Here is an 11,949-nt window from a genome sequence, read left to right as displayed (position 1 = left end):
AGTCTATGGGCATTCCATTTTGTCATTCGTTTTAGTATGTCCCTCTCACTGTCCCTTGCGCTCTGTAAATGTCTCCCTACTGCAGGCTGCTTTTCCACAGCGCCACTTCTTCTTTTGCCTCTTCTTGTTCTGTTTGTATCTTCGGGTGGTTGAAATTTCAGCGGACGGGCTCAATTTGTTTATACATCTAGAAATGTGTGAATATATTTACAGTTTATTGTATATGGTTAGCAATTTATAGACATATTCATTGCCGTTCATTTTCGGGCGAATGTGTTCTCGTTAGTGATGTCCGGATTAGTGATGTCCGGATCATGAACGAATCGTTCATTTGATCCGGTTCTTTTTAGTGATCCGGATGAATCGGTTCACTAGACTGAACGATTCATTTGTAGCGGTTCAGTCTGTGAATCATGCAGCTGTAACCTGATCCTAGAGCTGTGAGTCATCTGCAGAGCACTCAGACACAGACTCTGGGGTCAGGTTAAAGCTCATTAAATCACAGAGGAACGATGACTCATAGAGTCAGAGAGTCGTTCAAAGATTCGAATGATCCGAAGAGTCGAATGATCCGAAGAGTCGAATGATCCGAAGAGTCAAATGATTCAAATCTTACAAGGATCCGAATCTTACAGAGATTCGAATCATTCAGAGAATATTACTGATACCATACTTTTATAAATAAATACATTAATAATGTTCACACTGCCCCCAGGATTTAGATTCCCCTGATTTTGCCCCCCTTTACCTATAACTGCACCTACAGTTAACTTTATTAAATTAATTAAATTAACCCTCAGTCATCAGCATAAAATTAACCCTTATACCCCATCAACCATAACTGCCCCTGAAATAAACCGTAAAGATCCAATTAACCATAACGGCCCCTGAAATTAACCCTAAATGCTCCATTAACCATAACTGCCCCTAAATTAATTGCATGTACCCCAGATAAATTACCTAATAAATTGGTATGGTTGATGGGGTCTTTAGTGTTAATTTAGGGGCAGTTGTGGTTAATGGGGTCTTTAGTGTTAATTTAGGGGCAGTTATGCTTAATGAGGTGTTTAGGGTTAATTTGGGGGGCAGTTATGCTTAATGGGGCGTTTAGGGTTAATTTGGGGGCAGTTATGCTTAATGGGGTGTTTAGGGTTAATTTGGGGGCAGTTATGCTTAATGGGGTGTTAAGGGTTAATTTTAGGGGCAGTCATGGTTGATGGGGTGTTAAGGGTTAATTTTAGGGGCAGTCATGGTTGATGGGGTGTTTAGGGTTAATTTAATGGCGAGGGTTAATTTAATAAAGTTAGCTTAAGGTGCAGTTGCAGGTAAAGGGGAATGTAAATCCTGGGGGCAGTGATTATTAATGTATTTATTTATAACAGTATGGTGATATTATCTGACTGATTCGAATCCCAATGAAGGCAGAGAGTCGTTCAAAGATCCAGATCTTACAATGATCCGGATCACTGTAAGATTCGGATCCCTGTAAGATCCGAAACTTTGAACGACTCTCTGCCTTCATTGACATCACTGGAGTAGGCAGGGGGGAGGATTCATTGAGTAATGCTCATGTGTTTTGTTAAAGGAACCACCTGCTTGAACCTAACACAAGCATGGTTAGGCCCTTAAGCAAATACTCTTCTTCCTAGTATGAAAAGATGGGGCACTTTCTGTTTGGATGACAGTCAGTTCTGGCTTTCCTGTACAATGCTATTGCCAGACCTGATTGTATCCTGAACAAGCGGCCCAGATCCTTACAACAACATTACACAGTTCAGCCTACTTTTATTTTCTAATTACACCATTAACCTGTTGCTCATCATGGCAGGATTATCCAGAATGCAGGATGTATCAGCAAACGCCAACAAATTACACGGTGCTGTACGCAGATATAACGGTACATAATTTTGTGGTGGTGGGGGGGGGGATTGCACCCACCAAATTAGGTCACTGGCTGGTGATCGGTGAGACAGATAAAGAGGTTAAAAGCGGTTACAATAAAATATTGGAAAATAAAAAAAAAATTGTAACCAGATCACTCGACACAAGTTTAGCCGACTGACATTGATTGGCGAGTGAAGATGTCACTGATCAGATAGCAATCCGTTAAAAACAATTCTGAAGAATCCCCCCTGTATGTGTAGGATATGTGATTGGTAGAACACTTCTTCTGCTATACATTTTTTTAATTCATGTTCCCCCTTTGGTTGAAAGTTCTGTAATAATTTTATTCATTGTTCCCACTTTGCGGATTTTTATTTTAAACGCTGATTTCTGTATACCCAAAAGAACATAATGCAGCACGGTCACACTGCTTTGTGATGTGTGTTACAGCTAAAATCCAAGACAAGCACAGCGCAATGACATCATCATCTCTGGGTAACAAATATCCGGACAAGAACTGTCTGATATGTGGGTTAGCCTTACATCGATAGCATAAACTTCCCTGTAGTACTTACCTCGTCCACAGGCGCCTTGTTAGCCACGTCCCTGTCACTTATTCTCTGTGCCAAGCAATTTTTTCACTGGCCCGCTGCTCCAGGTGGTCCAAGTGAAACCTTCCTGCAGGCACGGATAGCAAGAACCTGCTACCTCAACTAAGTTTTGCTGATTTTCCCTGCAGCCTACTTTTCTGCTCTCTGTTCCTGTTTCATCCCAGCCAACCAGACATAAAACATACATAGGGGCTTGCCAGGTTGGGCAAAGACATTCCAGGACTATTTGCAATCTTTGGCCAGGCGACCGGTGTTCATTTGTAATTTCCGTCCCAGAGCTACACCCGTATCTAGGGTAGGTTAAAAAATGACAGCCCTGGAAAGACACATACGGGATGAGGGATGATGTGTTGGGATGCGTTCTTACGTATTAGAGGAGCATCCCAGCCCTATTTTCATTTAAGATACATTTTGTAGTCCATGCAAAATTCCAACATGCATTACAAATAAATAATGATATTACCACAATGTTGGAGACTAAAGTGTCTCTTTGATGTTAAGGCACTAGAATTAGAGCTTTGCAGTGTAGGAGAGTTATTGGACAATGATTTGGGCATTTGACCACCTTGAATAAAACTGCCATGGTCATCTTTATAATGCCCATACGGATTATTTTTCTTCTCTCAAACATTCCACATTTTATTTTGTAACCTTCACTTCTTCTTTCCCTTTTGCTTTTAGCTCTTAGCATTGTTTCAACCACCTCGCTCCCTTTATTTCCATCTCTCTAAAAAAAAAAAAAGCTACAGAGTGTCGGATAAAACAACAGATGTGATTAAGTGGAACAGCACTTTTATTATAATTCTAATCATAAGGTTTTATTGTCTCTTTAAGAGCTTCACTATTCACGTTTGCACATAAATAAGTGTTATACAGCAAGTCTACTGTTATTTTTTGACAAATAGTGCAAATAAATACATTCTTTGGGTCACACTTTCAAAGCTTAGCACAAACATAAATCTCTGTGTAGCAAAATATAATATACTACAGGTGTTGTTTTGGGGGGTTTTTAGAATAAATTCAAAATATTTTTATATTTTTTATACAGTACTAAGATTAAAATGCAGAGCGAAGCATCAAACTTAATTCACCAATATTCTAGAAAACACTAAAAAAAGAAATATATGTATATACATATAAATTTACTGTAGCCAAGGTTTACATTCTAGAACATGCCAACTATGGCACCATTGCGTTCAACACTTAAAGTTATCTTTAAGTAATTTATTTTTTGTAAGTCTAAATAAAGATGGTATTGGGAAGATTAGAGTTGGTGGTATGTTGCCGCTATCTTTTCCTGCCATGAATGCTACGTTTGCTTGTAGTTAAGGGCACCGGATTGCCAGTGGTGCTGTTGGTGCTGATACTAGATGATCCATTTACGACAATATAATCAATTTTGTTCTCTAGTTTTCCCAGGCGCTGCAAAATGTCATCCAAAAGTACGGCTATGGTACGCTTCAGGTCAGCTGGACGTGAGAAGAAAAAACAGAAAAAAAAAAAAAATTAATACATACCGACAACACAATAGACTTCAGTTAAAATTTAACTCCCATTGACTTTAGTAAGGAGAAGTGACGTGTATCCTGTCTAGGCGTAAGCGTAAACCTTTTAGGAAAAAATGAATTCATTTAAGCTTATGCGTTTTGTTTGTCCATGCATAGTTATGATAACTTTTCCCATAGAATACACATTCTGAAATAAATGGCAGTTTGTAACACCTATGTTGCTTATTTTGTAAACACAGTGAAGTTGGTTTATGTCGTGTATGCAATTATAAAGTATAATATTTAGAAGCAGTGAAAGATCCACTTTACATTTTGTGCCGGTCTCATTGGAATGAATAAGAGAAGTCATCTGGCATCTGTTTGCATCAAGCAGTTAAATGCGCTAGTGTCCCGTGTGCATTAAAAAATAAATGAAGTTAAGGAACAGACTATATATCTGCCACCTTTTGGGACATTCCAACAGCCATATTTAGTAAGAGCAATGCAGAAGTGCAAAAATGGGACAATTCTAGTGGTTTCTATGGTGACTCTTCCACATTTAGAGCCTACCGACTGGAGTAACTAAACACACCTAAAGGTCGTCCTCATAAAACCTCAAATATGACAGGACATAAACATATACACTACACAGTCACCTATAATCACACAAGGTAAGTAAGAATTTGCAAAGGGGAAACCACACAACTGTTATATGCATTAAAGTGCGTATCATGGTAGGAGCGTCACTTCAAACATCCCCGTCCTGGAAGCCCCAAATACAACAGGAGGAACCACCACCACCCGCCTGCCGGCTCTCACCGTGAAGTTAAGGGGTAATGTGGGCGAGAAAAACAGCCCGCAGGGTCACTCGCCACTGTCCCTGCAGGGTCCAGAGCGACTCCACCTTAACCTCAAACCTGTTCAACCCCACGACCCCAAAACCTTTATTTACCGTTTAAAGTTTTTACAAATACCTAAGGAGGCTTCTGTAACCCCCTGCACTGCCAAAACCCTGTAAATTAATTAGTTCTAAGTAAATATTATCACCATGCTGACACATATATTCGTATATATGTATATGAATATACATATATCACAGTCCCCAGCATGAAACATGAAAGCAGGCTGTAATCTTGACCCAAAGTTTTGTCGATCACTGTAATCTTAAATTAGCAAAAAAAGACGACGTGCCAAAGTGAGAGATTAAGTGTGAAACAATAAGCAGCAGAAATATCTTAATCATTGGTTTTCTACCATTAAAAAAAAATAAAATCAACCAATTAAATCTAAACATAATAGACCAATAGATTTTAATATATGCAAATTACAGCCTTAAATCAGTGAAGGATTTCCAAAGTGTCAAAACCTACCAAGACAACTGATTTAAGGCCGCCACTCTCTTTGTGGGACATCAGTGACCAAGTGACAGACCTAAACTGCACAAAGTCTTTCGTTGAAGATGATACCTTGGGCCAACATGGAAATTCACACACATAATTTTGGGACCTCGTATGTCTCTTTGCCAGAACAAACATTGATTAACACACAGATACAATACGATACACAATCACATACCTATAAAAAACACATGTTCACAATAACATACTCTGACACACATTCAAACACACTCATGCACTCTACCCCAGCCTATTTTTCAATGTAGTGCGACCCAGCACAACCCCATCTACTCCTGGACTCAACTGGTGCTGCCTTAGTTTTAGCGGTGCCCAGGGACGGCCCTAGACCAGGTGGCATCCCAGGCAATCAGAGACTCCCCCCTGCAATGGCTGGTCTATAGACCAGCAATTGCTTCCCAGCTGCCAGAGGTAGCTTCAGGGACAGGGGGAGAGGGTTCTTTGGCCTCCACATGAGTGTGGAGAGCAGGCCCAACACCCCCCTGCTGCCTGATTGCTCCATGAGAGCGACAGTGCAGCGTTAATCCCTTCAATTCCACAATTGTGTATAACACATTTGTGGCATTGCAGGGGTTAACATTTGTCCCCACAAGCTTGTGGGGACTAAATATCAGTCAATGTTATGCTCCAATGGAACATCAGCATTGAAAGCGTTAAAAATAAATAAATATATATATATATATATATATATATATATATATATATATATATATATATATATATATATATATATATATATATCAAAAAAATAAAAAAAAACAACAACAAAAAACAGCAATGACCTGAAAGTCCAGGGTGCTTCCAGGTCAAAAGCTGTGAGTTTAGTAAGTGGGCTGATGATGATCAGATCACTCCTAACCAACTATTAGTTTAAAAAAAAATCCTGGCTTTTTTTTAGCTGGCGCCTAGATTCACAACAAATTTGTCAAGCCCTGATCTAAACACATAAGAGAAAGACATACCTGCAGATTGAGACAAACATAACGGGCACACCTTATAAAGCAGGGGTGTCCCAACGTGCAGCCCTCCAGCTGCTGCAGGACTACATCTCCCACAATGCTCTTTCAACTAAGTAGACGTAGTCCTGCAGCAGCTAGAGGGCCGCAGGTTGGACACCCTTGTTTATAAAGGGAACAGAAGCTGAAGCTAAGGGCAGGACTGTAATCTAAGAATCAGATGTTCAGGACAGAGCATAAGGAAATCCAGGAATGGATTGTAGCGAGACGGGGAACTGTAGCAAAACAGGGGAAACCAGAGATATGCAGCTCGGCAGCCTGGATGGGGCGTGACACGGATCATGTGTGCACAGCCTCGTGCATGGTTTGCTGTAGGAACTTGAGTGGATGCCAGTAATCTCGGAAAACCAGGGAACATTGATTAATCCCAAGTCTGCATGTGAATGATTTGGCCAACTCAGCTGCTGTTATGCAAGAGAGACCAATTAGAATAAACAAAACTAGAATATTGTTTTGTTTTTCAGTAGTTCTCAGCAGCAGCGGAATACTCCCAGGAGAGTCGGACTCCATTCCAAATGTAGAAGAGATAGAAACAAGCTTCACACAAAATATTGCTTCTAAACACCAGCCATCGTAAACACTTTAATGCATGTTAGCTGCGTGGTCCCTTTAAAGTTGTGTGCTGTCCACTTGCAGTTGCATCCGCATATTCTGCAGAATCTCCCCAGTTATTTTCCACCTAAGAGTTTGGTTGAACACAGACATTCAGGCTGTATCATTAAGTCATTGAATTGTTTACCACTAAGTAACATAAGGAGTGAGACCTATGGTGACATGCAACTAGAAAAGAAGAAACCAGACAATACAAACAGACCATGTAAAAAAGGCAATTGAAATATTGATATCACACAAGAAAAATGAATTGGTTGTTAATACAGGAATGCTCATCTTTAGTGTGTGTGTGTGTGTGTGTGTGTGTGTGTGTGTGTGTGTGTGTGTATACAAAACTCTAGGAGCCATGCAAGAGACTATAGAAACATCAAAAGAATAATGACAGTGTGCCGTACCGTATCCCGACATAGATCCACCATTGCCTCCATTTACAATAGCTTTGTTCTCTTCAGCCAGAGCTTTCACATATCTTCTGCTCAAGTCCAATATCTCGTCTCTCAGTTCACTGCTGCTTTGGTGTCTTGGATATTGAAAGGTAAAGCGCAGCAGCATTAGTCCCCAAATAAATCCAAAAGCCAGCAGTAATATGCTCAGTTTATGTGACACAGATTTTCTGGGAAATGTTAAGAACATGATATTTCTCTATCAGGTTTCTGGTCCCAGCTAGAAGTTGGCTTTGCCTAATTGTGTCACACCATTGGCAGACTTTTCAGATAGTCACCTTCTTTTCTACCGTGCATCTTATTAAATGTTATTCAAGGTTCATAGGATTCCTCTTCAAATCCTGTTAAATAAATACATATATTGTTTAGCGTCGTTGTATAGCAAGTAACAGCTGCACATTATAAACAACAAAGCAAAAAGCTGATCCAAGCGGACACCAAGAATTGGTCATCTTTTGTGAAAGCCACCAAACCTAGAGACTAAGTTACAAAGTAACAAGCATTTGGGTAAAACGTAATCACAGCGGATGGTCTGCTGTATTTTATTTTCACTGATGGGACACTCCAGTGCCCCAAAAATGCAGAACGTATATATTTAAAAAATAACATAACATGCATTCTTAAGCCGATTTTTTAATTTTATTAAAAAAAAAAAACTTACCTTTAAGAGGACCTGTAGCATACCACTCCCAACTGTTTTTTTTTAAATGAATGGGAGCTCTTTTTGTATGGTGTGTCCTGCAGATTTCTGATAGCAAAGGGAGTAAAAAGCTACAGTGTTCTGGCAAAGCCAAGTTCTTTGTTATCGCATGAAGTATATTGCATAACACATATTAAAGTACTTTCTAAGTACTTTAGTACACATTCTTCCTTGGAGGGGCTGTATGAGGCATTATAATGTCCAATTAAAGAGCAGATAGGCTGGTATCTTTTCATATCCTTATCACTTGTGCCCTGTGTCATCTGGCATCTAATACTTGTACTTCCCTGAACCGGTCAAAAATAACACATTCATAGTTGACGCACTTCAAAACATTTTTATGGCTCAGCACGTTCGTCAAGAGGCGAGGAGAACAAATCAAAAGAAGTATCCAGAGGAGAAATCAGCCGGGTGTGGGTCTGTTTGCTGCCCAGTTTCCTTAGTAGTAATTATTTTTAATGAGAAGGGAAAATAATCATGCATTTTGTAGGAGAAAGTTTCTCCTGAATGAAAGGTCAACATAACCCTGCATAGCACATAGTTAAATCCTTAGAGGGGCTTGCACCACATGAAACATGCATTAGGTTAGGCCAGCTCTGGACAATAGTGCCTTGACATGAATAATGCATCGCAAAGTTTTATTAAGCGAAAATTAAGAATGGAAAAAACTATAACCCAAGAAAACGACAACCATGGGATTCCGATCCTTGTTTGTTTCCACGTGGTATAAAAATGATTGCTTTAAATAGTTATTACACTGTGCCAGCAATGAACAAGGAAGACGCAAGGAAAGGGTAATAAACATATAAAACAGTTAAGAATCAGATGAGCAGTAACCTCTGGGATGGTTTTTCATTTTAGTCCTCCATGCGTCTGCAAACTGTCCTAGAGAGGACGGTTGATGATGGCACCACTAAACCCACACCTGATCATCATCATCATCATCATCATCATCCTCACATATTAGGAAGGAAGTTGGGTGCTGGGAAAGAACTACCATTATTCCCAACATAGCTTCTCTCTGACCTGTCCATGCCCTTGGAACAAGGGCTGTAGTAACAATCAGATTACAAAGTATGCAGAAAACATTGCAACCAATCACATAAACTGAATCGCAAATCTGATGTCATAATCCAACTCCATGAGTAAAATGACTACATTAAACTTATTGCACGGCTTAGGGACAGCATTAGAAGTCTTTGCTGTGTGGATATATATATATATAGACAATAAAGCTTGCTAAAATTGTATGTAAATACCCTTCTGCCCTCAAGCGTTACCTGCAAGAAGAGTCCGGACCGCCCTGTAAAAGGTTATAGATTTCCACATATCCACACAACTATTTCCAAAGCGGGCAGAAAGGCCGGGTGCCCAGGGAAGGGCTCCTCGTAGCTGCGAGTTTGGGAGTTGCCCTCAGACCGCACCTTCCTGCCATATACCTGCCAGCCTTCCTACCGCCTGACACATCGCATCTCTTCCCTTCTTCGCAGCACGGGCTGAACAATGACAAGCGCAGAGCACATACGAGGTTCTCTTCCTGGGAACAAATAAAATCTTAGCTGCAATTGGCTGCTCCGTTCAGCTCTGGAGTTATTTTTGTATGGCACCATATGATTGGTCAATACATAACAACGCCCCTGCAATGCATGTGTTCTTCCTGCGTGCAAGTGTAAAGTGTCTGAGAAATGTATGCCTCGGGGGTATCCCTAATGGAAGCGGCTAGTTCCTACCCAGTAGAAGGACTCTGGTGATGTCAGCAGACCATGTGAATGTTTGGTCACATGGTACAAAGAACTACAGGAAGAAGAAGAAGCTGCAGCGTGGGACGTGGAAATGACTGCAAATGGGCTGTGCTGGGCTGCTGTTTCTTTTTCAGTAACATGGGATGTGAGGATGAAGCTTTAACAGAACTCCTGAAAATGCAGAATATTATGGAGGCAGAAGAAAACTTGAATCTGTGAAATAATTCACAGTGAGTCTCTCTCTCTTTTTCTCTGTCTCTGTGTCAGTGAGTGTGTGTCTCTCTCTGTGTCAGTGAGTGTGTGTCTCTCTCTGTGTCAGTGAGTGTGTGTCTCTCTCTGTGTCAGTGAGTGTGTCTCTCTCTGTGTCAGTGAGTGTGTGTCTCTCTCTGTGTCAGTGAGTGTGTGTCTCTCTCTGTGTCAGTGAGTGTGTGTCTCTCTGTGTCAGTGAGTGTGTGTGTCTCTCTCTCTCTGTGTCAGTGAGTGTGTGTCTCTCTCTCTGTCAGCGTGTCTCTCTCTCTCTCTGTCAGCGTGTCTCTCTCTCTCTCTGTGTCAGCGTGTGTCTCTCTCTCTCTCTGTGTCAGCGTGTGTCTCTCTCTCTCTGTGTCAGCGTGTGTCTCTCTCTCTCTGTGTCAGCGTGTGTCTCTCTCTCTCTCTGTGTCAGCGTGTGTCTCTCTCTCTCTGTGTCAGCGTGTGTCTCTCTCTCTCTGTGTCAGCGTGTGTCTCTCTCTCTCTGTGTCAGCGTGTCTCTCTCTCTCTCTCTGTGTCAGCGTGTCTCTCTCTCTCTCTCTGTGTCAGCGTGTCTCTCTCTCTCTCTGTGTCAGCGTGTCTCTCTCTCTCTCTGTGTCAGCGTGTCTCTCTCTCTCTCTGTGTCAGCGTGTCTCTCTCTCTCTCTGTGTCAGCGTGTCTCTCTCTCTCTCTGTGTCAGCGTGTCTCTCTCTCTCTCTGTGTCAGCGTGTCTCTCTCTCTGTGTCAGCGTGTCTCTCTCTCTCTCTGTGTCAGCGTGTCTCTCTCTCTCTCTGTGTCAGCGTGTCTCTCTCTCTCTCTGTGTCAGCGTGTCTCTCTCTCTCTCTGTGTCAGCGTGTCTCTCTCTCTCTCTGTGTCAGCGTGTCTCTCTCTCTCTCTGTGTCAGCGTGTGTCTCTCTCTCTCTGTGTCAGCGTGTGTCTCTCTCTCTCTGTGTCAGCGTGTGTCTCTCTCTCTCTGTGTCAGCGTGTGTCTCTCTCTCTCTGTGTCAGCGTGTGTCTCTCTCTCTCCGTGTCAGCGTGTGTCTCTCTCTCTCTGTGTCAGCGTGTGTCTCTCTCTCTCCGTGTCAGCGTGTGTCTCTCTCTCTCCGTGTCAGCGTGTGTCTCTCTCTCTCCGTGTCAGCGTGTGTCTCTCTCTCTCCGTGTCAGCGTGTGTCTCTCTCTCTCCGTGTCAGCGTGTGTCTCTCTCTCTCCGTGTCAGCGTGTGTCTCTCTCTCTCCGTGTCAGCGTGTCTCTCTCTCTCCGTGTCAGCGTGTGTCTCTCTCTCTCCGTGTCAGCGTGTGTCTCTCTCTCTCCGTGTCAGCGTGTCTCTCTCTCTCCGTGTCAGCGTGTGTCTCTCTCTCTCCGTGTCAGCGTGTGTCTCTCTCTCTCCGTGTCAGCGTTTGTCTCTCTCTCTCCGTGTCAGCGTGTGTCTCTCTCTCTCCGTGTCAGCGTGTGTCTCTCTCTCTCCGTGTCAGCGTGTCTCTCTCTCTCCGTGTCAGCGTGTGTCTCTCTCTCTCCGTGTCAGCGTGTGTCTCTCTCTCTCTCTGTGTCAGCGTGTGTCTCTCTCTCTCTGTGTCAGCGTGTGTCTCTCTCTCTGTGTCAGCGTGTCTCTCTCTCTCTCTCTCTCTCTCTCTCTCTCTGTGTCAGCGTGTGTCTCTCTCTCTGTGTCAGCGTCTCTCTCTCTCTCTCTGTCTCTCTCTCTGTGTCAGCGTGTGTGTCTCTCTCTCTCTGTGTCAGCGTGTGTCTCTCTCTCTCTCTGTGTCAGCGTGCGTGTGTCTCTCTCTCTGTGTCAGCGTGCGTGTGTCTCTCTCTCTGTG

The 11,949-nt window shown here is 42.4% G+C and overlaps 1 protein-coding gene across 1 annotated transcript; it reads right to left on the bottom strand.

Moving 5' to 3' along the window:
- Positions 1-3,270: 3,270 nt before the first annotated feature.
- On the bottom strand, positions 3,271-9,687 carry CCDC126 (coiled-coil domain containing 126). Its single transcript, XM_053466362.1, has 3 exons — positions 9,449-9,687; positions 7,421-7,809; positions 3,271-3,964 (listed from the first exon to the last, which is right to left on the bottom strand). The coding sequence occupies exons 2-3, from the start codon at positions 7,656-7,658 to the stop codon at positions 3,783-3,785; spliced, it is 420 nt and encodes a 139-aa protein (XP_053322337.1). The 5' UTR covers positions 7,659-7,809; positions 9,449-9,687; the 3' UTR covers positions 3,271-3,782.
- Positions 9,688-11,949: the final 2,262 nt, after the last annotated feature.

The sequence above is a fragment of the Spea bombifrons genome, chromosome 5, assembly GCF_027358695.1.
Source record: "Spea bombifrons isolate aSpeBom1 chromosome 5, aSpeBom1.2.pri, whole genome shotgun sequence".
NCBI classification, from domain to species: domain Eukaryota; kingdom Metazoa; phylum Chordata; class Amphibia; order Anura; family Pelobatidae; genus Spea; species Spea bombifrons.
Note: the sequence above shows the minus strand (reverse complement) of the source record. Positions and strands in the feature narration are given on the sequence as shown.

What these genes read in the sequence shown, in the direction of transcription:
- CCDC126 (XM_053466362.1), bottom strand. Translation starts at nt 7,658, where the DNA reads ATGTTCTTAACATTTCCCAGAAAATCTGTGTCACATAAACTGAGCATA. An exon ending in TGGATCTATGTCGGGATACG is followed by an intron (nt 3,965 to 7,420) that starts GTACGGCACACT and finishes TCTCACGTCCAG; the next exon opens with CTGACCTGAAGCGTACCATA.